The sequence below is a fragment of the Ammospiza nelsoni genome, chromosome 17, assembly GCF_027579445.1.
Source record: "Ammospiza nelsoni isolate bAmmNel1 chromosome 17, bAmmNel1.pri, whole genome shotgun sequence".
NCBI classification, from domain to species: Eukaryota; Metazoa; Chordata; class Aves; order Passeriformes; family Passerellidae; genus Ammospiza; species Ammospiza nelsoni.
In genome coordinates, this window is record NC_080649.1 from 15,785,630 (window position 1) to 15,811,931 (window position 26,302).

At 57.1% G+C, this 26,302-nt stretch overlaps 1 protein-coding gene across 1 annotated transcript; it reads left to right on the forward strand.

Moving 5' to 3' along the window:
• The first annotated feature begins 1,298 nt into the window (after positions 1-1,298).
• NTN3 (netrin 3) lies at positions 1,299-23,037 on the forward strand. The gene is made up of 6 exons (XM_059484612.1): positions 1,299-2,283; positions 8,618-8,806; positions 14,427-14,576; positions 15,502-15,555; positions 22,225-22,299; positions 22,560-23,037. The coding sequence occupies exons 1-6, from the start codon at positions 1,314-1,316 to the stop codon at positions 22,886-22,888; spliced, it is 1,767 nt and encodes a 588-aa protein (XP_059340595.1). The 5' UTR covers positions 1,299-1,313; the 3' UTR covers positions 22,889-23,037.
• The last annotated feature ends 3,265 nt before the right edge of the window (positions 23,038-26,302 follow it).

The following is a 26,302-nucleotide window of genomic DNA, read 5'->3' on the forward strand; positions in this document are numbered from 1 at the left end:
TCATTGAAATGGGCTCTTCCTTGGAGCCTCCTTTGGCCAGAGGGGGCAGCTGGACAGGCAGGAGTGGCCCTGGGGCTGTAGGTGGAGGCTGGAGCTGGGGATACTGAGCTGGGTCATGCAGAGCTTTGTTCCCCAGAGAGAACCACAAGTCATCCTGTAAAGATGTACTAGTGGGAGAGGGGATGGTCCAGGGACTCCCTCCTCCTGCCTGGTCATGGCATTGGGCTGGTTGGGGCTGGAGGACTTGGCTTTGGCACAGCACAACTCACGGGATGGCAGGGCTGATGCCACCCCTCCATCCAGGAGGCTCAGGGGTCTGCCAAGGCAAGAACAGGACATGGCCAATCTGCATTGTGTGGAAAGTCCTTCCTGCATTCAGGGCCAGCAGGAGGGAACGTGACCTCCAGAGCTCTTCTGCTCTTCAAGCCAATAACTCAGGAGATGGGCCACATCCCCTGGGAGCCACTAAGCTCCCTGGCCCTGTGCTCAGCTGCTGAGAGAGGGGCCCAGCCAGGTCCTGCATTTGGTCCTGGCCTTTCTCCCAGTCAACAAACAGACCCAGAGCTGGGTTTCTTGGGGGTGAGGCCAGAATTACTTCCTTTGGTGCTGGGTAGTGTGGCAGAGGAATATGAAGAGGATCCAGCCCCTGGCTTGGAGAAGCCACTGTGCCCATAGCCAGCAAAGAAAGTAGTGGTGTGTTCAGGAGCTCCAGGTCTTCATCCCAACGAGCTCCTGCCTCTTGCACAATGTGCCTTTAAAGTGTTTTTGCTGCTGTCTATTTGTCCTGCTCTGTCAGGAGCTATTTTGTGCCACAGGAGGATAACTTGGGATTTGCAGCTCCCGTTGTATCTGAAAGATCTCCCCTAACTCTTCCCCACCACCAGCCCTTGTCAGCCATGCAGTAACAGTCTCTGAACTGTGTGACACCCAGGGCTGCTGGCAGACAGGAGCATTCTTGTCACCACAGGACAGTTTCTAAGAGGCCAGGGAAGGGCTGTACCCCAATTTCAACCCCTTGCACCCAAAGCTCAGGCCCTTTTCCCATTTCCATGGTATTTCAGTCCTGCTGATGAACAGTGAGGGATTGGTATGGATGAGGCAACATGAAGTAATTGTCTTCCTGTCCCACTCCCAGGATACTGCATCAGTGGGTACAGGTTGGGAAGATGGGTACAGGTGACAGACCAGACATGGGGGAGTTTTCCTTTACCAGCCCTCCCAATACGGGTGGTGCTGTGGCCATGACGCTGCTGATACCACACACTCTTGTTCTTCTTCCTTCAGGGAGGAGCCACTTCCCTCTCCCCAGAAGGATGGAGGTCCTGCAGCTCCTGCGTCTGCTCCTCACCACTGCCATGCTGGGCCTGTCCCAGACAGTGAACCCCTTTGTGGCCCAGCAGACCCCCCCAGACCCTTGCTATGATGAGAGCGGGGCTCCTCGACGCTGCATCCCTGAGTTTGTCAACGCTGCCTTCGGGAAGGAGGTTCAAGCTTCCAGCACGTGCGGGCGGCCCCCGACACGGCACTGCAACGCCTCTGACCCGCGCCGAGCGCACCCGCCCGCCTACCTGACCGACCTCAACACCGCCTCCAACATGACCTGCTGGCGCTCGGAAACCCTCCACCACTCGCCCCAGAACGTCACCCTCACCCTCTCCCTCGGCAAGAAGTTTGAGGTGGTCTACGTCAGCCTCCAGTTCTGCTCGCCCCGGCCCGAGTCCACCGCCATCCTCAAGTCCATGGACTACGGCAAGACGTGGGTGCCCTACCAGTACTACTCCTCCCAGTGCCGTAAGATCTACGGCAAGCCCAGCAAAGCCACGGTCACCAAGCAGAACGAGCAGGAGGCGCTATGCACCGACGGCCTCACCGACCTCTACCCGCTCACCGGGGGGCTCATTGCCTTCAGCACCCTCGACGGGCGACCCTCGGCCCAGGACTTCGACAGCAGCCCCGTGCTCCAGGACTGGGTGACGGCCACCGACATCCGCGTGGTCTTCAGCCGCCCGCACCTCTTGCGTGAGCTGGGCAGCAGCCGGGACGTGGGCGAGGAGGAGGGCGCCACGGCCTCCACGCCCTACTACTACGCGGTGGGGGAGCTGCAGGTCGGCGGGCGCTGCAAGTGCAACGGGCACGCGGCACGCTGCGTCAAGGACAAGGAGCAGAAGCTGGTGTGCGACTGCAAGCACAACACAGAGGGGCCCGAGTGTGACCGCTGCAAGCCTTTCCACTACGACCGGCCCTGGCAGCGCGCTACTGCCCGTGAGGCCAACGAGTGTCTGGGTAAGGCATTTTAAACGTTTCTGTTTTCTGGGGCTGAAATGCTAAAACAGGTCATCAGGGTAGGAAGTGATAGGTGCTGAGCCAAAGCAATGGAGTGTGCTTGTCCAGAGATGCTGGGGAGCATCCCCTGTGCTGGAGGATTGGGAAAGGCTCAGCTGTCTACCTTGTCTCTGCTGCACTTGTCCTGTAAGAAATGCAGTGATTCCACCATGAGCCAAAGCACCAAAACCCTCCCAAAAATCACTGGTGTCTTCCAGCCAGTCAGCAGACCTCAGTGTGGGATGCCCCTCTGGGATTTTTTTCCTTGGGCAGCAAACTAGCTGTCTGTGGGCTGGAGGGTCAATCGCAGCAGTTCCCTGTGAGATGTGCTTGAGGACAGGGAGCAGGCAGAAAAGCCTGGCAGAGGTTGGGGTTCCCAGTTTGAAATTTCATCCTTCATGTTCAGTCTGTGTGGTGGTCTAGCTTGTCTGTCCTTGCAAAGGTTTTTCTAAGTTAAAAATATTGTCACAAAATGAAACATTTCCAAAACATCAAACGGGTATTAGTTGGCTCTCCTGCTCATGAATCTTTATGGGATTTTGGTGGAGAATTTTGTTTTTTGTCCTGCTTTGGGATGGAGCTGGGGAATGCCAGAGCCCTGTGAATGTCTGGGAGAGGGAGGAACAGCCTTTTGCTCCTCCTGGACAGGAGCCCAGGTCTCAGGGGGTGGCGGGAAGATGGAGACAAGGGAGAGCTGTACCATTAATCAGCCTCTGAAAGGCTCAGTGGATGTGCCAGAGGTCAGAAGGACTTGTTAGTATTTGTGATCGATGTCTTGTTGAGAACCCAGCTGTCCGCTTCAATATACACATGTTACAGCAGATTTCTTCTAAGAATGGCTAAAATGGCAGTGGATTCAAAGCAAGTGCTGGAGCTGATGCTTTAAGCCACCTCATGCCCTGTGGGAATGTGTCAGCCCTTGTGTTTTTCCACTTGTTTCAGAAAGATGAGTTTTGGAGCTCAGAAAAAACCCTCCCCTTGTCACCCTGCCAGAGTTGCTGCAGGTCAGGCAGGGGAGGCCTTCAGCAGGTGTGTGAGCCCACGGAAACCCCCAGGACACAAGGAGGACCTCACCCCACTGGCTGCTCCCTTGTGCCCCCCACACTGCAGCTGCCTCACTGCCACATCCTCCAGTAAAGCAGCACGATAGCTGTGGAGGTGGCTCTGCTGGCACAAAAGGGGTTAAACCAGAGGAGGCTCATTTTTGAGTAGCATCTGCAGGTTTTCTGTCCATCTCGTCCAGGGCGGGGTGAGGGTCCCTTGCTCTGAGCATCCAGCCCCCAGCTGCGTCACCCTTTTGGCAGATGAAGCTGAAAAGATAAACGAGAGAGGGAAGGGGAGGCGGGGCCGCAGCGCCATCCCTTCACCCCCCCGACAGCCCCGCACACAAAGACCCTTCCCCGAGCCGCGTGTGAAAGTAGTTTTTTCCTGTTGATTCGCTCTCCTTCTTTCTCCCTTCCCTCTCTCGGGCTTTGTGCCCTCTCTGAAGGGACCTGAAAGAGCTTCTCCATCACCCGCCTTCGAAGGGCTTAGCGGCTGAAAGCTGGATTAGCTCCCCGAGCCTTCCCCTCTGTGCCTTTCAACAATGACATCTCCCCAGCCAGCACGAACAGACGCAGCAATTAGCACCAATTAAAAGGAGAGGCTGCCCGGGAAGTTCCCTTTGCTCAGCCTGGGGGCTGTGGGGTTTCGGACTCTGTCCTGTGGTCAGACAGCGCTGGTGCTGGCTCGTGGTGGTGGATGTCGGACGTGGCTGGGGAGGGGGGAGGAAGAGGAGGAGAGTGGGTGGATGCAGGGGCTTGGCAGCTCAGTGACAGCCCAGGGGCAGGGTGGGGGATCGCAGCGCCCTGAACGGGCATGAGAATGGATCCATGGGGCTGGTACAGCTTCAGGTCATGTTGGGGTGTGTCAGCTCTTGGCTCTGCGCTCCCCAGCACTCTGTTTTTCTCAGTCCAGTGCATGGGAGTCTCTGCCTGCTCCAGCACGGGGCCAAGCTGATGTCCTACGGCATGGCACGATGCTGGGACATGTGTCCATTCAGCTGGAGGTGAGGACAATCATTTGTTGTTTCAGTAGAATTTGTGCCTCTGGGAAACGCGCAGGCGACACAGGCAAGGACTGCCCGAGGTCTGGGCACGGGCACAGGGCACAGCCCCAGCCCGGCTGCCGTGGGTGGCTGTGGCTTCGTGGGGACATCGCTGTGCTGCAGTGCTGAGGGGGTCAGCACGAGTTTGGCAAGCAGGGAGGTTGGGGGCTGTCGCAGCCAGGACAGTGGCAGTGGATTTGCCAAGCTGCTGGCTGGGCAAGAGGGCACCGTGCCAGCTTTGTGCCGCAGAGCGCACGGCCCCGTGCCTGCTGGTTGGAGATCATCGCCCGCAGGCACGGGAGGCTCTCCTGACACAGCCCAGGGGCTGCATGACCCGCAGGGAGCTTGCCCTGCCAGCATGGGATGCTCTGTGTGTCCAGGGCAGGGAAGAGGGACGTGTCCCCACCAATGCATCCCCCCAGCTTTTGGCCTGGGAGAGGCTGTGTGAAGGATAATCCCGACAGAGGGGCTGGCAGGAGCAGGATTGCCAGAATCCCGGGGACCCCCCATCTTTATCCTTGCAGACTCACACCTCCACCGCTGCCGGTTTCAGCCGCACCCCCGAGCTGCTGGGGGCAGCCCGGCCCCCAAACACCCGGCCCGGGGAAGGAGGGGAAGCGGATTAGCACGAGGCAGTCACTGGAAGTAATTGATGCACTCGCTGGTGATGCGGGAGCCCTTGTTCCCTTTGTGGCCGCCGCGGCAGGAGCACTCTCCGGAGCACCAGGATAATGCCCGGGGCTCGCTTTGATCGGGGCCTCGGCGGGGAAGGGGTGGCGCTCTCCTGGGAAAACCTCGCAGGCTGCTCGTGGGAGGGATGTGGTGTTCCACCCGGGATGTCGGTGCCTGAAAACACCAATCCCGGCAGCGGTGGTGGGATTTGGAGGATCACATGTAATTCCCTTGTGCCCTGTGCCCCTTCCTGTACATTTTCCCTCCCATTGGGAGTTCCCCTGACAGGGTTCTCTGCACCTGCTCCCCAGCAGACGTGCTGGAAACGAGTGAGTGCCCGGCAGCGCCAGCCGCGCTCCTTCCCCGGGGAGCGCAGGAGGAGCGCGATTGGCTTTGGGAGGTGGGCAGGAGGGCAGCATGGCCCTGCCACCCCTGTCTGGACACTCCTGGAGCACAGGGAGAGGGCGATTGGCTTTGGGAGGTGGGCAGGAGGGCAGCATGGCCCTGCCACCCCTGTCTGGACACCCCCCCTCCGAGTCACAGCGAATCTGGAGTGCAGGGAAGGCAACCAGGCCTCAGAGGAGATTTACACTTGTCTGACCATCCTGACTCCTGCTCCGCCCGGGATGGGGCTGCAGTGCCTCAGCCTTGTTCCCGCAGCCCCTGGGGGCTTCTCCTGCTGCTGCTGCTGCTTCTTGGCAGCCTCTCCCCCAGCACCTTCCCCAGGACGGAGGGACAGTGTGGATGAGAGGAAAGGGGCTGTTCTGCTCTCGGCTGCCGTAGAACCGAGAGGTGCGGCCTCATCCTGCCCTGTGTCCCAGCCAGGCTCTCCTCCAGCCAAAGCAGGGGCGTAGCTCAAATCCGCTGCGGGTTGGCAGCAGCAGCAGCGGGTCTAGGGTTTCGCTGATCCGGCTGCCTTCCCTAATTATTCCCAGGGAACTTGTAGGGGCGGTGAGCCTTGCTCCTGCCCTGCGGGTGCCACCGCCTGCCCCACGTGTGCCTCGGTGCATGGTGCTGCCTGTCCCCTGCCAGAGTCTCTGTCCCAAAGCCCCTCGTGCTGTCATTCCAGGCTCCTACATCTGCAGCACCCTGGAGGAGGAGGAGAGGTTTTAGGGTGGCCAGGGCCTGGGAAGGGGTTCAAACATCATCAAAAGGGAGACAAAAGATTGCTCCATTGCAAGGTGTCAACGTTTAAATTAGTCTATTATTGCAAATTATTAGATCTTGTGATTGTTTAATTGATCATATGATTGTTTAATTGGGCATACTGTACAAGGGCGGAAGCGAACTACCAGGTAATTAGCCCCAAACTGTGCAATTAAATTCTTATTAATACCCCAAACAGCAGGGAACATTCAAGCCTTTAATTAGTGATTAACGGGAGACAGACAGAGCTTACAAGTGCCTCAGTACTGAGGAACAGTGAGAGTATTTAGCTGGGTGAGGGGGGACCTGTCTGCCCCGATTAGCTCTGGATGGCTGCGCCAGGGCGTGAGGGGATTGCCATGCGTGCTGGTGTGACCCTGTCCCCAGTGGGGACAGCCACCCAAGCCGGGGTGGCCAGGCCCAGCCAGGTTCCCCCGTTGGCTCTGGAATCCCGGCTTGGCAGCTGCCGACACGGCCCAGAGCGGGCAGCACCATGCCTGCAGGAGAGGGAACAATGCTGGGCCACCAGGGCAGGCTTCTTCCCCAAACCAGCTCCTGGCATCATCAGAGGGTCTGCAGCACATCCTGAGGGAAATGTTCTGGGGCAGAGCAGGATGTGCCAGGGTCAATGATGCCAGGAGAAGGCCCCGCCAGTTACTCTGTCACCAATTAAACTGGAGGCAGAGAGGGACCTGCACCGAGGGCAGCAAATCATTTACCCAAGAGTTCTCCTCCACTGCCCATCGCCTCCCCTCTGGGCTGCCAGCCTTTCTCCTTCCCCAGAGGGTGCTGGGGGGCATTCCAAGAGGGGCACAGAACTGCCTTTTGGGATGACCCCACTTGTCTTTCAGTGCTGCAAGGGGAAAACAAGGGCCCTCTCCTCCCAAAAACTGCTCCTTTGCCACAGTTCTGTAGCAAAACCCACCTTGTCTTGTCCCTGTCCCATTATCTGGAGCCTGCAAGGGCACCCTGGCTGTCAGGGTACTTCACTGTGTCTCTTCCAGCCCTGGCAAAGCCTGTTTGAATGTCAACATCCCCAGTTCAAAAGCATCCTCTGCTACCTGGGGCCTTGGGCAGTATTTGCTGCTTTCCCTCCACACACCACAACCCAGAATTTGCCTTAAAAATCCCTATTTTCCACTGTCACCAGGGAAAAAGAAAATAGCTCAAAAGCAACAAGCACTACAGCCGCACTGGGTGTTATTTTGATGCCTGCCATGTGATTTCTCACTAATCTCATAACTCAGGGGAGCTCTGGGGGCAGCCGAGGTTTGAGTGTGCTGGCACTAACCTTCTGCTCAACTCATGCCTCCAAAAACCTCGTTGTTATGGCTGGGGCTTGCTGTTTCTCCCTGCAGCGTGCCCGTGGCCGGGGCAGGCCAGGCCGTGTTTGATCTGTGCGGGTGAAGCTCCGCCGGCTGCGGGGAGGCAACTTCACACAGCCAGGCCAGGCAGTTAAATCTGGGCCGACACGTTAATGAATTTCACAGTGCGCCTGGAAAAGCTCTCACCCAACCTCAATTTACCAGCACGGGGAGGGGGCCGCGGCTGGGGGAGCAGGGCGCCACGTTTTGCCAGAGGAAATCTTGTTCCCATTATCTTTTTGCAAGAGTGTTAAGTTGGAATAGGCAGTGCTTTGCCTTTTTATCTCACACACATGGAGCCGGCCGGGAGGGCTGTGTGCTTCCCGGGGCTAATTTCTGCATGCACATGTAAGGGTGTGCAGATGTTTCTGTGCACATCTGGGTGTGCCTGCCTGTGGGCACGTGTACATCTCTGGGGGGGTTTTGGTGCATGTCTGCGTGCACATGTGTTTGTGGGTGTGTTTGTGTGCACGTGTGCTCGTGCATGTTTGTGCGTGCACACACAGGGACGTGAGCACACAGGGGCTGCTGTGTGGGTTTCTCTGTGTGTGTGGCTCGTGCACACAAGATAGAGCCATAAACATAAAGAGTTGGGGGCTCGGTTGCAGGGGAGGGCTGTCACACAGCCTGGCATGAGGTGGGTGGTCCTGCTGGAAGGCCGGGTGGGCTCTGTCACCAGAGTAGCTGCCAGGGAAGGGGCAGAGGGGACCATGGGGCTGCAAGTGCTCAGATGGCACCACCAAACCTCCCAGCTGCAGCCCCCTATCCCACACTTGCTTCCCTTCAGCTGAGTGGTGCCAGTTCCTCCTACACGTGTCTTTCCTCCTCTGCCCTGACCCCATGGCACCGGCTCCACAGGGTGGTGGTGCTGCACATCTGGACAGCACGCTGGGACAAGCTGTGCTGTGCTGTGTCCATCCCCGTCCCAGCACAACCCCCATGCAGTGGGGGACACCAGGGCAGCTCCAGCCCCCCCAGAGGTCCTGAATCTCACCTGCAGCCCTCACCATCTCCCCTTCCCTCACAGCCTGCAACTGCAACCTGCACGCGCGGCGCTGCCGCTTCAACATGGAGCTGTTCAAGCTGTCGGGGCGCAAGAGCGGCGGCGTGTGCCTCAACTGCCGGCACAACACGGCGGGCAGGCACTGCCACTACTGCAAGGAGGGCTTCTACCGCGACCTCAGCAAGGCCATCACCGACCGCAAGGCCTGCAAGGGTAAGCTGGGGGCTCCTGGGGGCACAGGAGGGACAGGATCTCTCTCTCGGTCTCCTTGCTCTCCCTTCCCGTCCTTGGGATCTCCTTCTGCTCACTTTGGCAGCTGCAGGTCAGCTCCAGCCACCACCACCACCCCGATCTCCTCTGCCACCCCAAGGGCACCAGGCAGGGATAGCACTTTGAGCTCAGTATCAACTCGAGGTGCAGGAGGATCACTGGAAGGGAGAGAGCAGGTTGCCAGGAGCCTGGGAGGGTTCTGGTGTGTTTGCAGTTACTATCTCCATTGGTCAGTGTTTGGAGAGATGCTGGGGAGGTGCTGAAGCAGACATGACTAAATGTGCTGGAAACCTGTCTCTGATATGGATGTTGTCTGGGATATAGACATTCTTGGAGCATGGGTTCCCTGCTCTGGAGGGCTGGGGATGCTCACATCTCCCAGGTGGGCCGTGGGGCTGGACCCCACGTTGTGTTTTTCAGCTGTGGGATGGCTCTTGGGATCTGTTTTTGGGGAGATGCTGAGCACTGTGGCTCCTGATGACTGGCCTTGAGCTGGCCGGGAGCCACACTGGCTCCAAGCCATCAAACTGCAGCTTGACCTCTCAAGGTGCCTAGCCTGTGCCAAACATCATGGGACCTGTACCTCTCCTCTCCCTCCTCCTAACTCCTGGCCAAGCCTGCCTGGTTCCTCTTTCCTCTCCCTGCTCAGCCTGTCTGTGGAGTCTTTTCAAAACAATAGTTTCACCAAAGTATTTGAGATAAGAAATCACCCTGCCTGTCCCTAAGACTGTTGAGATCCAGACTGGAACATCAGATGGGCAGGAAGTCAGCCATTGCTGTTCAGGGGCTGGTCCCTGGTTTTCTGTCTTTGCTCGTGAGTCCCTCCTGGAAGGGAGCACAGGGTCCCTCTCAGATCTCTCTCCAGTGCATTCTGCCCCACGTGGGCACCAGGCCCCTTCCCTTCTGCAAGAACTCAATGCTCTTGTGTTCATGTAGGGCCTCAGGAATTCCTGGTGCTGGTTTTGGACCACTGACATTGTGGGCATGGACCCAAATTGAAGGGTTTGACTTTTGGGGCTCCCCTGTCAGGTACATTAGTGGTGTTGGAGGTCTGGCTCATTCAGGCTGGGATATAATAAAGGAAAGCCCTCCATTGCCTGGTGTGTGCCAGTGCCAGGAGTGCTTGAGAGGATGGAGTGAAGGGAGGAACTTCCCATGTCCGTGCAGTGTCACAGCGGGAGCGGGGCTGAGGGGGCACTGCCAGGAGGAGCCCTACCTGCAAACAGCTCATTAGCAAACTGAGCTAATCATTTCCAACAACCCAAGCAGCTGACTTGACACGTCCCCCTCACAGCCCGTGTTCCCAGGGTCCACAAGCTGTTCCACCCCATGGCCTTGGCCAAGCCATGCCACAGCTGTGGCTGTGGGCATGGCAGCCCCTGGCACCACACCACTGATGCAAATTGTGCCAGGTGTCAGCCAGCTCCCAAGCTGTGCCAGGGACCAGCATCCTCAGGGTGATGCAGGGGAGACACTGGGAGAGAGGAAGAGGAGGAGGCAGGACAAGGCGTGCATCCTAGTGGTCTATGGCACAGCATCCCAGATTGTGTCCCATTCCTGGGAGGCCTCCTGGCTCTGCTGAGGCCAGGGATGGATGGCAGCAGACCCCAGCTCCTGCTGCAGCACCACCAAACTGGGGCAGTTGCAGCAAAATTCTCTTTTCCATGAGGATTCTGTCAGGTGCTGAGGGCTGGCAGGCAGCCCCGGCTTCCCCCAACACTCGAGAGGCACCGGGGTGGCTGTGCTGCCTCCACCTCACCCTTCATCTCCTGAGGCAGCCCCTCACCTCCCAGCCCTCCCCAAGGAACAGTTCCTGCTTTTCTTTGGGTTAGGGAGGGTTAGGTTGGATATCAAGAAAGGCTCTTCCCCCAGAGGGTGCTGGCACTGCCCAGGCTCCCCAGGGAATGGGCACAGCCCTGGGGCTGCCAGAGCTCCAGGAGAGCTTGGACAGCACTGCCAGGGATGCCCAGGGTGGGATTGCTGGGGGGTCTGTGCAGGGACAGCAGCTGGATTCAATGATCATATTTGGTCCCTTCTAGCTTAGGATATTCTGTAATTCTCTGACCAGCTCCTTCTATTTTTGCTCCAAAACTGATACAATACCAAGCAAAGTGGATGCCCTGCAGTCATTCACCTCTCCAGGGCCCCCAGCACCACTTCTCTGGGCACTGAGGGGCTCAGTTTCTGCTCCAGATGGGAAAGAGAGCACTTACCAACGAGCAATAATAGAAAAAATGCCAAAACCTATAAAAGCAGGCTGGATACGGCTGGGACCAGGGAGGATTACTGAATATAGCGTGGTTTGTGGGAGCAGGGCAGCTGCAGGTTGCAGTGTTTCCCACCTGGCTATGGCTCAAGTCCTCCTTGCAGGGAATGGGGGAGGCAGCGGGGGCCTGGCTGCTCCCACCTGCATGTGCTCCACCACCCTCTCAGGGCAGCAATTGTGCAGCATTGCAGTGATGGAAAGTATCTCTGATGCAAGGTGGCTCCTCTGGAGGGGACAGGGTGGGCAAAGCATCCCAGGATGCCCAGGATTTGATGGGATGGTGGGAGTGCAGATGCTTCAGCACAGGAGAAATGGCAGCCAGCAGTGCCTGGGCTGCAGAGGAGCAGAGGAGTGGGACAGGTGCCCCCTCAGACAAACCCCTGTCCCTGTGCCAAGCCACAGGCAGGGCTCTGCCAGGCTGGCTGGGGGATGCTGCTCACAGAGGGCTGGCAGGGTTTGCTGTGCTTGGGAAGTGCTGCAAAGCTCAGCTGAGCCAGATGAACACAGAGCCAACCCCTGCCATGGTGCATATGCTGAGGAGGGTCTGGCAGCAAAGGTGGTACCCTGGGTCTGGGGAGCCTGTTCCTGGCTCTCCCTTGGAGAATAGAGTTAGTAATAAAATCTCTGATGCTTCTGCTTCTTTGGCTGCCCTTCCTTCAGTAAAGCAGAAAGCATTTCCACCCCTTCCTTATGTGGAGGTGGATCTGCTGGGATTGGGAGCTCCTTAGAGGACCAGCAAGGTCCCAGGTGCTGGCAATGGAGAGCTGCTGCTCCCAGAGAGGCATATAAATACTCAGAGGTGTGACAAGACAATTTGGGCTTGTTTTTTCCAAAGCTGTGTCCCATACCTGCAGTTCAGGTATCTACACTCCTGCAGGAAAAGGCAAGGCAAGGATCGTCTCAGTGTTCAGAGCAGGCAGGGAGCAGGGGGATGGCAACAGTGGGCTTAAACAAAGGTTTGTGCACCTACCACAGCGCTAGCCCAGGGCAGAGGCTGAGCATCACAATGAAGGCAGATGCTCATATAATCACACACTGGTTTGGGTTGGAAGGGACCTTGAAGATCACCTGGTTCCAATCCTCTGCCATGGGCAAGGACACCTTCCACTAGACCAGGCTGCAGATGGCTCTGTTAATATTCAGGAGGCAAATCACTAACCCAGAGGCCAGGAACTACTACATCTTATTTAAACAAACGCCAGCATGTGTTACTAAATAACTCTTCGACCATGATTTGCCTCTGCTGGGATGCAGCATCCTGGAAATAGGCACAGAAATACCAGGGCAGGTTGCGTCCAACTGAGCAGAGCCCTCGGCCAGTGAGTGAGGAGTGCTTCCCTCCACTGCCAGCATCACTGCTGGACCCTGTGGGATAGAAAAGCTGGGAGGATGGAAAAGGCAGAGCAACCTTCAGGATTAATTCAATGGTGCTAATTGAAAAGTCAAATAAAGGATGGCTGCGCATTAATCCCAGTAATTTAAACAAAGCTGTAAACCGTGAGCCTTTCTCCAATGAAAACTGGTGAAGCAGTAGCAGCTAAGCCTCAAGATGCAAAAATACGCTCAAAATGAGGTGCAAGACATGCTTTCTGGCAAGCACAGCTTGATGAGTTAAGCTCCAAGGTAGTGACTTAATCCACCATTCAAGCTCTGTGGGCCAGATCCTGGCAGCCAGAGGCTGGGAGCTGCAGGGCCTGGTGTGTGGGCAGCAGTGCAGAGCTGCACGTGCCCCCAGCCCTGCCTTCCCTGAGGCTGGGACGGGCTCCCTGAGCCAGCCCCTCCACAGGTTTTGTTGGGATGAGGAAGGACAGAGATGCTAAAGCTGCAGATGGACCGCGCTGCAATGCGGGACCCATCAGGGACAGCGCTCCTGCCTGGGATGCTCATCCCGTGGCAACAGGAGGGAACAGTGTATTTTTGTGGGACTGTGGGAAATCCCACTGTGGTAGGGCAAGTGGGCAGAGGTTGGTCTGGAAGAGACCAAGCTCACACCCCGATGACGCTGATTGGTTGTGCACTTAAGATGAGCACAGCTGCCTTACTGATCTGGGTAAAACATCCGGCGTCGCTGAAATCCACCTTCCACCACATGCAGAGAGATCAGCTTAGATGAACTGGATCCTGACTGGGCTGAGATTTATGTCTGTCCATAAAATTTACACCAGGAACAGACCACTGGGGCCCAAGAAAGGCCCTGTGTTTCCAACAGCCCTGTGTCATGCCAAGACTCCCTTGCTCGCTGCCATTTGTTATCACAGCTGAGCCCCCAAAATATTCCTGTCAGAAAGATGTCCGCTTCTCGTCCTAGCCAAGATCTGATAAGGATGGAGCATCTGGTCCCCATTAGAGGCTGCTCGCTCTGGTTTCTGGCTGTGCAGGAGGAGGGCTCAAGTGCCATGGTGCTCCCACCAGTCCCATCTGGTGAAAATTAGGGAAACGGTAACATCAGGGGGCTCTGGGGGTGGCTGGGGGAGATGTTTTTGTTTTGCTTTGAAATCACGTTCAACTCTTACACTGATGGAGGCCAAGATAACCTCTCCAGCTCATTGCCAGCCCAGCTCCAGGCAAGCAGATGGGAAGGTTCTCCTCTGAGCAAGCATCTCCTTCCCACATCCCTCTATGCAGACAACCCGCAGTGGGTCCATCATCCAGTGTGACATGATGGAGCGTTCTTCTGAGAGCAAAGACAACTTTCACCCACCTCAGGTGTGGCTTGTCCTAGAGAGACTGAGGTAGAAAGGTGTGGGTTCATCCTTTGCCCAGGGCCTCCAGGAGGGGCATCGAGGCTTATGAGCTTGGGAAACATTGAGAAAACCTGCTTCATTCTAAAACCAAAACAAGGTTTGTGATTTGTGTAAAAACCCAGTGTTGGTTCAGTTCCAGGGACTGAAAAGCTCAGAGGAAGGTGAGCAAGTAGAGAAAATGGTTTTTACTGCTGCCATAGGAACATCTCCCTGGAGTCAAATGAGATCATAAATGAGAGCCGGTGGCTGCAGGCACCTGTGGGAATTGCAGAGGCTCCAGGTGTTCCTCCTGAGCATCCCTGTCAGCAAGGCCATACCCTGGCCCACCCCTTTGTCCACTCGCCCTCCTGCCTATGCTGCTCACAGCACATGTGGGGCCACAGTCGGTCCAGACCCACGGGTGCAGCTGGGTCTGTGCTGTGCCAGCCCCAGCAGTGGTGCTCTGGAAGGGTCTCCCTCCTCTTCACCGCTCTGGGACTGCACCTTGGCTCCAGTTTGGGGTTTGTGTTGTGCCTCCCCTCTCACATACCCATTTCTCTCTCTCTCCACCCAGCCTGTGACTGCCACCCCGTCGGTGCAGCTGGCAAGACCTGCAACCAGACCACGGGGCAGTGTCCCTGCAAGGACGGCGTCACCGGGCTCACGTGCAACCGCTGCGCCAAGGGCTACCAGCAGAGCCGCTCGCCCGTGGCCCCCTGCATCAGTGAGTGCCCCCTCGCCTGCACTCAGGGACCTCACGGGCCCCAGGGGACGCTCCTTGGTGCCCCACTCCCCTTGGATGGTCTGTGGTGGGTGGGAGGCTCAGACAAGAGGCTGACTGTCCTTATGGGTGTTCTCCAGGGGGTGCTCATGTGGGACTCTCTGATCCCTTTCTGTGGTGACCTGGGCTTCACCTGCCCCAGCGCAGGAGGCTCTGGGTGACCCCTTGGGTCAGTGCTTCCAGGTGGTGAAACAGCTCTGCTGGGTCTCTGCTGGATACAGCACATGCTCTCCCCACCCAGCTGAGCCCTGAGTGTGGTCACTTTTGGGGCAAGGCCAGAGCCTGTGGTCAGCATAAAACTGTGTTTATTGTCACAGTGGGTTTGAATTTGACCTAAGTGGCAGAAGAACAATGTCCAACCCTGCAGCTTTTGCTAGGCTGCTGGAGCAGTGGCAGTGCAGGTGACTGGTGGAGCTGGCTCCTCTCTCTCTGCTCTTCCCCAAATTTGAGTTTAGCAAAGAAATTTCCCCAGGTTTTGCTGCCAAGAGTCCTGAGAAAGTGTTATCTTTTCCCACATTTATCCCTGCCCTGGGCAGCCTGAGGTGTGCTGAGATCAGCCAAGCACCTGTCTGATGTCCAAACTCAGTTCAGGTGAGCTGAGCACTTGGGAAGCTCCATCCTTGGAGCACACATCCCCACACAACCACCTAGGGCCCTTGGGGAATGCAGAATTGCAGCCTGGCCTGATTTACCGAGCTCAGTTAGTGCACCTCCAGGTCTATTCAATAGTCTGCAATGATCATGCCATCATTTCTCATTTGTGACCAACAAAATCTCCTTGTGGCCCATTTTCAGAGGGCTTTTGTCCAGCTGTTACCCCCAGAGCTGGGGATCTCATCCTTAAGATACCTCTCCCTTTCTTTTCCAGAGATTCCTGCCATCAACCCCACCTCCCTGGTCACCAGCACAGAGGCACCTGCAGGTGAGTGCTCCACGTCCCTGGCCGAGCCCATGGCCTCAGTGCCACCCAGAGACCTGGGGACAGATCCCACCTTCCCTGTCCCTGGCACAGCATGGGGCAGGGCTCAGCTCTACCAAACCATTTGGCAAAAAATTATAGATAACAAATTTTGGTGAAAGATGTGACTGAGATTTTAAATCTTGTGTATTTCTGGAAAGGAACTGACTAAGACTTTTTCAGGAAAGGCTTTCTCCATTACCTCCAAGGAGGAGAGCAGGGATGCAGCCATTGGGGCCTGGCCATCCCTTGGCAGGTTAAGGCAGGGATTGTGGCACATGGCACCGTGGGTGCCTGGGGCTGGCTTTGCTTCACCTCCTTTTATCAGCACCAGTGCAGGACGTTTCTCCTGAGTGTCCCTGGCCTCTGCACGACCCCAGCTCTCTGGGAGGTGCTGGGGCATGGAGGGTCTGGTTGGTCTCAGGCAGGCTCCAGGGCCCCTGTGCTGGGGCACAGGCTGCCAGGCCTGCCCTGGGACGTGGGTGACATGGTGCTCACGTCATCCAGGTCTGGGTATGAGCTGCTTGTCCTGGCTGTGCAGGGTGATGGGATCACGGGTAGCTGGACCATGAAGGGACCAGTGTCACTGCTGTGGTCACCCAGAGCAGGGTGACAGCTGCATTGACAGACTGCAGGCCTTGCACAGGCTAGGGAGGCATTGCTGCCATTGTCCTCGGAGCTCCTCAAGAGCTGCCCTGGTTCCCCAGACTGGAGAGGGAAGGTTGACATCTCAGTACAAGCTGCAGGTTCACTTCTGCTCCTGTAGAGGCTTGGCTGGGGCTGGGCAATGGGTGGGTGCATGGATCTCCCTGTGCTGGTGGATTAGGGTCCTTCTTCCAGCCTGGCCCGGGACCAAGGTCCCACCTGAGTGCTCTGAGCTCCCACCGTGTCATGGCACTTACCAGGGGCACCAAGCAGGGCTGTGCCAGCCCCTGGATCCAGTGCCACCATGCTGAGCCCTCCAGAGCTGCAGGATGCACCCAGCAGGGTAACGAGGGCTGTAGCAGGGCTTTCCTCCTTCCCCTCCTCTTCCTTCTGCAGTTCCCTCAGCACTGCAGTGTGGCTCTTCCCAGCCATCCCTGTCAGAATTTCAAGCCAGGTGGAGGGGAAAAGGCTGGGAAAGAAGCAGCCCCTTCCCTCCTTGGGCCACCCCTCTTCCTGCTGTCCCCAAGAGCCTGCTCTGCCCCTGCATTCCAGTGTGTTGGAATGGACATCCCAAACAATCCTCCTCTCCATCCCATGGCACATGCTCCTGTGAGGACAGCAGGGCCCCTCCAGTTCCCCACACCCATATTTAGTGAGCAACTTCCCTGTGCCCCGTTTGGGGTACATCTATCCCAAGGAAGCCTACTCCTTTCTAGGAGAGCCAGTGTTCTGTTTGCATCCATGTCCCCAGCTCTCCTTACCACGGCCACCTTGCCTTGGCAGTGGGAAATGCCAACAGCCTCTTCCAGGCTGCTGTGTGCCAGGGATGTGCTCTCCAGCCCTCTGGGGACATTTTCCAGGATGGCCCCGTGCTGAACTCACTGGCTGCAGGAGAGAGCCAGGGACGAGCTGTGCTGAAGAGATGGAACTTGTGGCCCCTCACAACCAGGCAGACACTGAGGGGCTGGAGCAGGTCTGGAGAAGGGAAAGGAGCTTGGAAAGAGTCTGGAGCACAAGTCTGATGAGGAATAGCTGGAGGAGATGAAGTGGCACAGGTTGGAGGAAAGGAAGCTCAGAGGGGACCTCTTGTCTCTCTACAGCTCCCTTAGAGGAGGGGGCAGCCAGGGGGAGGTCAGGCTCTGCTCCCAGGGAACAAGTCATGGACCGAGACAAAACAGCCTCAGGCTGTGCCACGGGGGATTCAGGTTGGACATCAGGGAAAATTTCTTCCTTGCAAGGGTTGCCAGGCAGTGAACCAGGCTGCCCAGGGCAGTGGTGGAGTCACAATCCCTGAGAGTGTTCAAAAAGCAAGTAGATTGTCCCTTTGCAATGTGGTTTAGTGGGCATGGTGGAATTTGGTTCAAGGTTGGACTCCATGGTCTTGGAGGCCTTTTCCAACCTTAATGATTCTGTGTTCCTCTGGCAGGAGTGAAGTGTGTGGATGGGGATGGAGAGGGGAGATGCACAAGGAGGAGCCTGCAGTGCCGTGCAGAGCGGTGCTGGCTTAGCACACGTGGACCCCAAGGAGTAGCACAGAGCCTGGGAGCTCTGCACGGCCTGGCACCCCACCCAGCACCTGTGGGCACTGCTGGGCCCTCACAGCCCTGCCCCTCGAGGCTCTGGAAAGGAGAGAGGGTGTTTCCAGGGTGTTTCCAGGGCAGCCCTGCCTGGATCCTCACAGGTCTCACTCCTCACTGAGGCAGAGGGGCAGCAGTGACACCTGAAGTGCACATCCTGCCCCATGGGAAGGTGCTGAGCTGCAGTGATGGTGCCACTGCTGGGGGAAGCTGCATGGGACAGGGCAAAGCAGCACCACCTCTGCTGCCTGCCCTGCCCACCCTGCAGGGAGAGAGCTGAGAACATCAGGCTTTGGGAAAAGGAAAAACAGGGAGATGGAACGAGAGATTGGACTGGTTTATTGCCAACAGAGAATGCAGCGTGGAGCAGAGTTAATCAAGGTGACTCCCCTCCAGTGCTTTATAAATAGGAACAGTCTCACAATGCTGTCTGAGCTGTTCAGCTGCACAATAACAGCACTGGCAGAGAGCTGGGTTGTTTGCTCTGTTTTAGCAGAGCGGGTCTGCCTCAAACTGCCTCCAGTTTATCTGTGGCTTTGTTGGTTTAAGATTTCTGGCTTCTAGCTCAAATATCCTTAATGCAATGTAGCTGCCTCTGCCCTGGAGGATCAGGGGGGTTCGTGCTGCTCCCTTGGCTGGGGGATCAGGGATGGGGGCGATGCTGCCCTGGCTGTGCTGCCGGGGTTACCTGCCCCTCGTGTGCTTGTCCTGCAAGCAGAGCTGCCAGTTCTGCCCACGCCCTGCCTGCTCCCTGTGCCCCTCTGCCTGAGGAGCCCCAGCTGTCCCTGAGCCCGCACTCCCCACGGGGCCTCAGCACCTCGGGCAGCCTCCCAGCCCCTTGTCCCCCATTTCCCCCTCCCGCCCTGCCTCTGGAGCAGGTGCTGCTGCAGGAACAGGGGGACATTGTTCAGGGCTGCCTTGCTCAGGTGCTGGGCTTCCCGCCCTCTCCCCATCCTCCTCCATGCCGGGGTTCAGTCCCTGGCTGTGTCCAGGCTTTTCACTGACATTGCCATCCTCTGCCTCACTTTTCCCGGATTTCTCCTGCCTTCCTAGTCTTCCAAAGCCTTTGAGGTCCAGCTTTGATGTCTGTGCCTGAGCAAGTGACTGGCTTGGTGATGAAACGTCCTGGGTCCACTTCTCATAATTTTTATTATTATTATCTTAAAATATTTTCCACTTCATGGAAAAAGAAATAAAATCCACGTTCCCCATTAGCAGAATTAACAAAACTCATGGAGTGCAAAACAAGGTTTTAAGGGAATTCAAAGTAAGCAGTAAAAGATTTGCAGCCATAGCACCTGATTAAGTTACATCTCTCTTAAAACAAAATATTCCTTTTTTTCAAGGAGAGAAGTAAACCAGATGCGCAAACCTGCCACCTCTCCCACGTGCACTACCCACAGGGATGGGGAATGCCCACACCAGGCCAGTGGCTCTGCTTCTCAGCTGCCTCCTCCCACTCTGCACCTGTAGCACCTCCCAGGGATGCAGCAGTGCCAGGGATGCGGCTGTAGCAGGTCCCAAGGATGCATTTGTGCCTGGGATGGGCTGTGGTGAATCCCAGGGATGCAGCAGTGTCAGAGCTGGGGCTGTGGCAGGTCCCAAGGATATGTTTGTGCCTGGGATGGGCTGTGGTGGATCCCAGGGATGCAGCAGTGCCAGGGATGGGGCTGTAACACATCCCAGTGATGTCTCAGTCTCAGAGACTGCTCTGTACTTGTCCCAGACATGCAGCAGTGCCAGGGATGGGGCTGTAGCATATCCTGGAGATGCAGAAGCATTTCGGGGTTTGCACTTTCATGCCATGGGCTGTGCCAGGTCTGTGCTGACCCCCAGCCCTTCCGTGGGGCTTGGCTGCCCAATCCAGCTGCACAGACACAGCAGCAAGGCAGCCAGAGCAGCTCCTCTCCCCACTGCCCTGCAGAGGATGTGAAGCTCTCAGGGCCTGTGTGGAGCTGCCCCATGGGGCACACAGCATCCCAGGCAGGAGGGAACCCTGCTCCATCGCTGTGGTGTGACTGGGGCTGGGCGGCTCCTGAGCAGAGCCCCCCTGGCAAAACCCTGCAGGAACAGGACAGGATGCTCAGGGAGAGGCAGTCTGGGGAGGTAAAGGCAGAATCCTTCTGCCCTGACGTGCCCTGCCACTTCCCAGCCACAGCACCCCTGTCTGCCCCACAGCCAGTGATGGAGGAGGCCATGTGCTCACGGCCAAGGGAAGGAAAGGTTTCCAGTTATTTGGACATATTTTTCTTCCCAAGTTTCTTAGATAAGGGGAGCAGGAATTCATTTTACATTTGAGGACTGTTCCTCCACAGCACAAAGCCGTGGTTTTAAAAATCCCTAAACTAATCCTAAATTGTTAATTCCCAACACCATTTTCTAGCTCCTTTGAATCACAGTGTTATGTTGTTAATCGTGAGCAGGAGCCCAGGGCAGTTACAGGATTTCTTTCTGCTTTTCCTTCATCCCCATTGCCAAGGGAAGGGGTGGCAGGTTGGCTGAGGCTGCCCCACAGCCTCCTCCCACCCCACATCACCCCAGAGCCCCCCAGGCCAGCCCCCATCACCCAGCCCAGCCATGCCCCCCCGGTGTCCCTGGGCAGGCTGTGCCAGCTGTGCCAGGGGCAGGGGCAGGGTGGGTTCTGTGCCCGTGGCTGGGGAGGAAGGGGCTCCTGTCCTGACAGGCGTGGGAGGCTGTGCCCCGAGTCCCTGCATGGAGCAGGACAGGGCAGAGCAGTGTGTGGGGCTGGGGCTGCTCAGGGGTGCTGTGGGGTGGGGATGGGGCTGTGGGGTGGGGATGGGGCTGTGGGGTGTCCCAGAGAGCACAGCAGGCTGAGGCTGTGGCACGCCCCAGGGATGCAGTGGGTGAGTGCATTAACCAAGCACCGCAGCACACTGAGCAGCCTCCCCCCACATGGGGGGCTCTGAGCCCCCTCTGCAGCCATCTCGGCTGCTTCAGGGCAGGCAGCAGGGCCAAGGCAGCTCTGCCAGCCCAGGCAGGGAGAGGGGCAGCACCAGGGGGCTGAACTGGGAATCAGAGCTCATCCTCCTCTGCCAAGAACTGGCTTCATGCTGCACTGCTTCTATCACTGACAAATTTGGAACAGGTGGCATGAAGTCCCAGATAAAAAGGAGCTGGACAGAGAGGAGAACAGCAGAGCCCAGGGTGAGTTTGTGCTCCTGGGCTTCTTTCTTTCCTCTTTTCTCCTCCTCCCCTTGGCACAGGGTTCTGTTATTCCCCGTCTTTCCCCAGAGCTTTGCCTCCATCCCCAGTGATCACTGTGGCAACCTGCAAACAAAGCCAACATTAGAGGCTGCTGACTCTGTCCTGGGACGTGGGGCCAAACCAGAGGGAGAACCTGCAAAAGGCAGAGAAAAGAAGAAAGATGGGCTCAGAAAAAAACATGCCATTTGGAAAGAGACAAATTGAGATGTTCAAAGGAAGATGGCAGGGTAAAGAAAGAAGGAGAGCAGGGCTGCTTCAGGCAATTGTGGGGATCAAAGGCTTTGGGGAGAAGGAAAGAGGCATTCCCTGCCCTCCCTCTGCTTGAGATGCAAATCTAGGAGCTTTAGAAATGCACAGGAAAAAGCTTCCTGGAGGACAGGAGCCTTGGGGGACAGCAGGGTAGTGGAGGACAGCCTGGTGGCCTCCCCAGTCCCTCTGGAGCAGCCTGAGCAGGGGATGCCTGGCACAGGAGTGATGTGTTAGAGCTTCCCTCACCTGCCTTCTTCCCACAGCCCGAGTCCCCTTCCTCACCTGTGGGAGCCTACGGGGCACAGGTCCCTGCAGGGGCTGTCCCCTGAGGGTGCTCCCCCCCACTCTGAGGATCATGACCCCCTTGCTCTGGTGTCACACCTGCCTTTGGACGTGTCCCCTGTGTGGCTGACTGTGGGACTGGTGCCAGATCCTCTGCTCCCACACCCCCAGCACTGCAGGGTCACAGCTGTTCTGTTGACTGTCCTTGGCATGGCCCCTGCCAGCCCTCCATGGGGGCCACTCTCACCTCACCCACATTCCTCCCATCCATCCCTCTCTGTGTCTGGAAGGAGCCCCCAGGCTTCCTCCACTACCCTGCGCTGACTTATCCTGCAGGTCACCATTGCCACAAGTGACAGGGTCTGCTCAGTGCACGCAGGGTCCCTTGGTTCCTCCTCCCAGCTGATGTGGTATCAGCCATTCGTGCTGGTCCTTGAGCCCCCAGCTCCTGTGAGGTGCCAGGGCAGCAGCTGGGGGCTCAACAGCCCCCTGTCCTAAGAGTGCTCAGGCCATGGCTCAGGAGCAGTCAAGAACCCACCACCCTCTGCCAGGCTGGGTCTTGCTGCCGTCCCCTCCACCACACTCCCCCTTCCCCTGTGATGGGATGAGCCCCCCCAGGCCCCTCAGTGCTCAACCCACTGTTCTTCTGCTGCAGACTGTGACTCCTACTGCAAACCAGCCAAGGGCAACTACAAGATTAACATGAAGAAGTACTGCAAGAAGGACTATGGTAAGGAGATCCAACCTCCCTGAGCCACCCTGGGCTTTGGCCCAGAGGCAGATGAGGGCTGGCCGTGGGTGGGGCAGATGAAAGCATCCGGGGGGTGGGAGACACTCCCTATGGAGAGAGGTCCCCAAATCAGCCCTCCCAAAGTTGCAATGGATGGGGCAGGTGGGGCTGTTGGGAAGGGCAGTTCCTGTCCCCAACCTTCCTTTGGGGAGCAAGGCAAGGCATCCCCCATCACTGTGCCTCTCCCTTTTCACCCTCAGTGGTCCAGGTGAACATCCTGGAGATGGAGACGGTGGCCAACTGGGCCAAGTTCACCATCAACATCCTCTCTGTCTACAAGTGCCGTGACGAGCGGGTCAAGCGCGGTGACAACTTTTTGTGGATCCACCTGAAGGACCTGTCCTGCAAGTGCCCCAAGATCCAGATCAGCAAGAAGTACCTGGTGATGGGGATCAGCGAGAACTCCACGGACCGGCCCGGACTGATGGCCGACAAGAACAGCCTGGTGATCCAGTGGCGGGACGCCTGGACACGGCGCCTTCGGAAACTGCAGCGGCGGGAGAAGAAGGGCAAGTGTGTGAAGCCCTGAGGGGTTTGCACCCACCCTGTCCCCCCTGCCAGCCCCAGCCCAGCTGGGCACTGCCAGACTGCACCACAGACTCTGTACATATCCATAGTGTGAATGGACTCTTTGTCTATAGTGTATATTTTGGCAATGGTTTCCTGTTGTGTGCGTGTGCACGGGTGGGTGTGCGTGTCAGCCCTTTTCTCTAAGTGTGTATTAAAAATAATGCAGTAATGACAAACCTTTAACGAGGAGCAAAGTGGAGCAAGATCCTGTGGGTGCCTGTCACCTGAAGGGGCTTGAAGGGGATTAGTGCCCTGCTCCAGGCATTCTGGAGCTCATTTTCAAGGCTTTTGTATTCCCTTTGACACAGTTGTCTTCTGCCCAGTGCTGATATCTCAGCTGACAGCTCTCCCTTCTCCAGCATCCAGGGTATGATTCTTCCTCACTCTGCAAATGTGCTGCTGCCGGGCCTCTCTCTGCCTTTCTCGTTGCCCAGGAGGAGCAGGAGGTCAGAGTCTTCTGCCCCTCATTCCGATGTGTGGGCAGGCTGAGTGGAAACTGTCCAGTGCTGCAGTGTCCAGCCCCAGGACCTCCATCAGAAAGGACAAATGAACTTTTACAAGGCCTGATTCCCCTTGGGCTCACATGGACCAGTGCTGCTGGCTGGGGCAGGACCTGTGCTGTGCTGTGGTGCCATAGGGAGAAGCCAAGCCCTGGCAGTGTGCTGGTGGCCACTACCAGGCAGGACTGTGTCCACCAGGGAGAAAGGGACAGACCTGGCAACCCCTGGTTGCCACTGTCCTGGTGCCTAGTCCAGACAACCCAGTGAGAAAGACCTGGACACACCATTTTCCCCTCCCATGTCCACCTGCTCCATCTGAACCTGAGCTGGACTGGCCAGCCTGACTGGAGCCATCATATGCAATCATCCATCCACCCAGGTCTGTGTGCCTGTATTCTCACCTGGTACCAACTGACACAATTCCACCTGTTCCTGTTGAGACACCAAGTGACCATCTGCCTTGGTGTGCATCTTCAGAGCTGGCCAGACTGCATGCTCTCCTGGGAAGAATTGGCCAAGGTTGTCCATGGAGATGCACAAGGCAGAGATGACAGGAAGAAAGAGTTTTCATTGATCCACCTCTAGGCTTTTATATCTTCTTCACCATGTATTAGTCTCTGGTTAAACAGGCACCAGTATCTTCCCATGTTGAGATTGTAGCAGTCTTGGCTTAATAAATACAAATAGAAATAATAGGTGCTCTGACAATAGATATTCCTTTCCACACAAACCTTGCCTTGCTTATTGAATGGCTCAGTGAGGGGTTGTAGCCTAATGGTCTTCCATGAAACTTTACCCTTTCCAGCCCAGGGCAGCTTGTGTGACTCCCCATTCCAGGCTGGTGGTGCTGGAGCTTCCAGCTGAAGAGACTGGTGGGGCACTGTTGGGTTTCAGGACCAGGGAATTTGGGGAGTGAGGATCTAGGCCCTGGGGGTGTCTGTGTGGACATGCAGGTGCACTGGTGAAGCTGCTGGAGATGCTGGAAGTGCCATTGCAGAGCTGTGGAGGGCCTGCAGCACCATTGTTTGGGTGCCATGGGTTCTTGGGTGCCTACAAAGAGGTGTGGGGAGGCCAGAAGCTGAGGGGTGATGGGTAGGTGGGACCACGTGGGCTTGGATGAGCTGATATTATCCCCCTCCCTACACAGACCCTCTCTCCTCCTCTCTGAGCTGAGGGAACCCTCCCATCCCTGGCTCCTCTTGTTAGATTGTCACAGACTATTGGCCTCTGCCCTGAGATGGCTCTGGTGTAGCTGGGCCACCCAGTTCTCCTCTTCCTCCCATGGCTGCTTTCACCAGACTTGCCCTTGGCTCAGGCTCATTCCAGCCCCATGCACCCAACAGTCACAGAAGGGTTTGGGTTGGAAAGGACCTCAAAGTCACCTTCTTCCAAGCCCTGCCATGGGCAGGGACACCTTCCACTGGACCACATTGTTCCAAGCCCCATCCAACCTGCCCTTGGACACTTCCAGGCATGCGGCAGCCACAGCTCTCTGGACAAATGCAGGGGTCTGACACAGAAGCCAGTGGTGGAACGCCCTTTGGGAGTGCAAGGACAGGACTTTCATCAGGATCATCCCTCAGCATCACTCCTTGGGGTGTGGGGGTTCTCTGACCCCTCTTCTCAGCAGTCACAGCCCAGAAAGAGCAGGGCAGCACCACAGGCATGGATGGATATTTCTCAGGGCAGGGCTTCAGCAGCATGTGGTTTCTCCAAGCAAGGAGATGCACAATGTGTCTATGTTCCCCAAAAACACTGGGCACAGCCTTCTCAGGCAGGGAGCTCCAGGGTTTCCTTTGGGACCTGATTTCTCCTCCACTGAAGTGGGGAACCTAAAACTCCTCAAAGAATTTGGTGATTAGAGTTCTCCATTTATCCTCCCAACAGCTCTTCCCTCTTCTTTCACCTCTGCCATCTGGGACTGTTGAGGAAGGATGGCTCCCGACTGGCATCTCAGTGTCCTGCTGGGGCAGATCAGAGATGCCAGAGCAGAACCCCCACCCCATGGTCTGTGCTGGGGAGAGAAGCTCTCTCCCTCTCTCCCTCTCTCCCTCTCTCCCTCTCTCCCTCTCTCCCTCTCTCCCTCTCTCCCTCTCTCCCTCTCTCCCTCTGACTGGGGAATGTCCTAAAATCCTGGTTGAAGGACTGGAGGAAGCCACTCTGCACTGAGTCTAGACTGAGGAAAACATTCTTCACTGAATCTGATCCCTGAAGGACTTTTCCTGACTTCTCCTGCTTATGTCATCTCCATGTCCAAAGCAAGAATTCACCTTTCTTATTCCTCTCCGTCTGCCTGGCACGATCAGCTGGGAACTGGGGACTGCACATGGGTTTGGCTGTAGCTGGGTCACTGTGGCTGGATCACCCTGAGCTGGTGCCGGGACACCAGGGGCAGTGGAGGAGGCACCATGGATTTGCTCAGAGGTGCTGCTGATCCTGCCCTGTAGATCAGGCAGGGCTTGGAGCACCCACCAGCACAGGCATCGTTTGGTGGAGGGCTGCAGATCCGGGGGCAGTTCCACACCCAGCAGCACCCACCCAGCCCTGCCCACCCCCTTGGTGCTGGGGGTTCTTTACGCCCCTGGGAGCGGCCAGAGGCCGTGGGTGACACAGGGCAGGGGCTCAGGTGGCAGCGGGCTGTGTCACACAGTCCTGGTGGCTGCAGCCAACAGCCGTGGGCTTTACAAGGGCAGGAGAGACACCGCAGGGCAAGCTCTGCTTGGCACTACAAAGCCGTGTGTTTTCCAAAATAGCTGTTCAAGGAAAAAAGCATTGATTGAGCAGAGCATTGCAGAGCCCGCGGAGCTCGCCCGGCCCGAGCCCCGCGCTGGGAGCGGCTGCTGCGGGCCCGTGTGGGAACGGCCAAAACCACC

Bases quoted from the DNA above. Each gene is read 5' to 3' on its own strand.
- NTN3 (XM_059484612.1), top strand. From the start codon at position 1,314: ATGGAGGTCCTGCAGCTCCTGCGTCTGCTCCTCACCACTGCCATGCTG. The intron at 2,284-8,617 runs GTAAGGCATTTT...CTTCCCTCACAG, and splicing joins TGAGGCCAACGAGTGTCTGG to CCTGCAACTGCAACCTGCAC. The intron at 22,300-22,559 runs GTAAGGAGATCC...TTTCACCCTCAG, and splicing joins GTACTGCAAGAAGGACTATG to TGGTCCAGGTGAACATCCTG.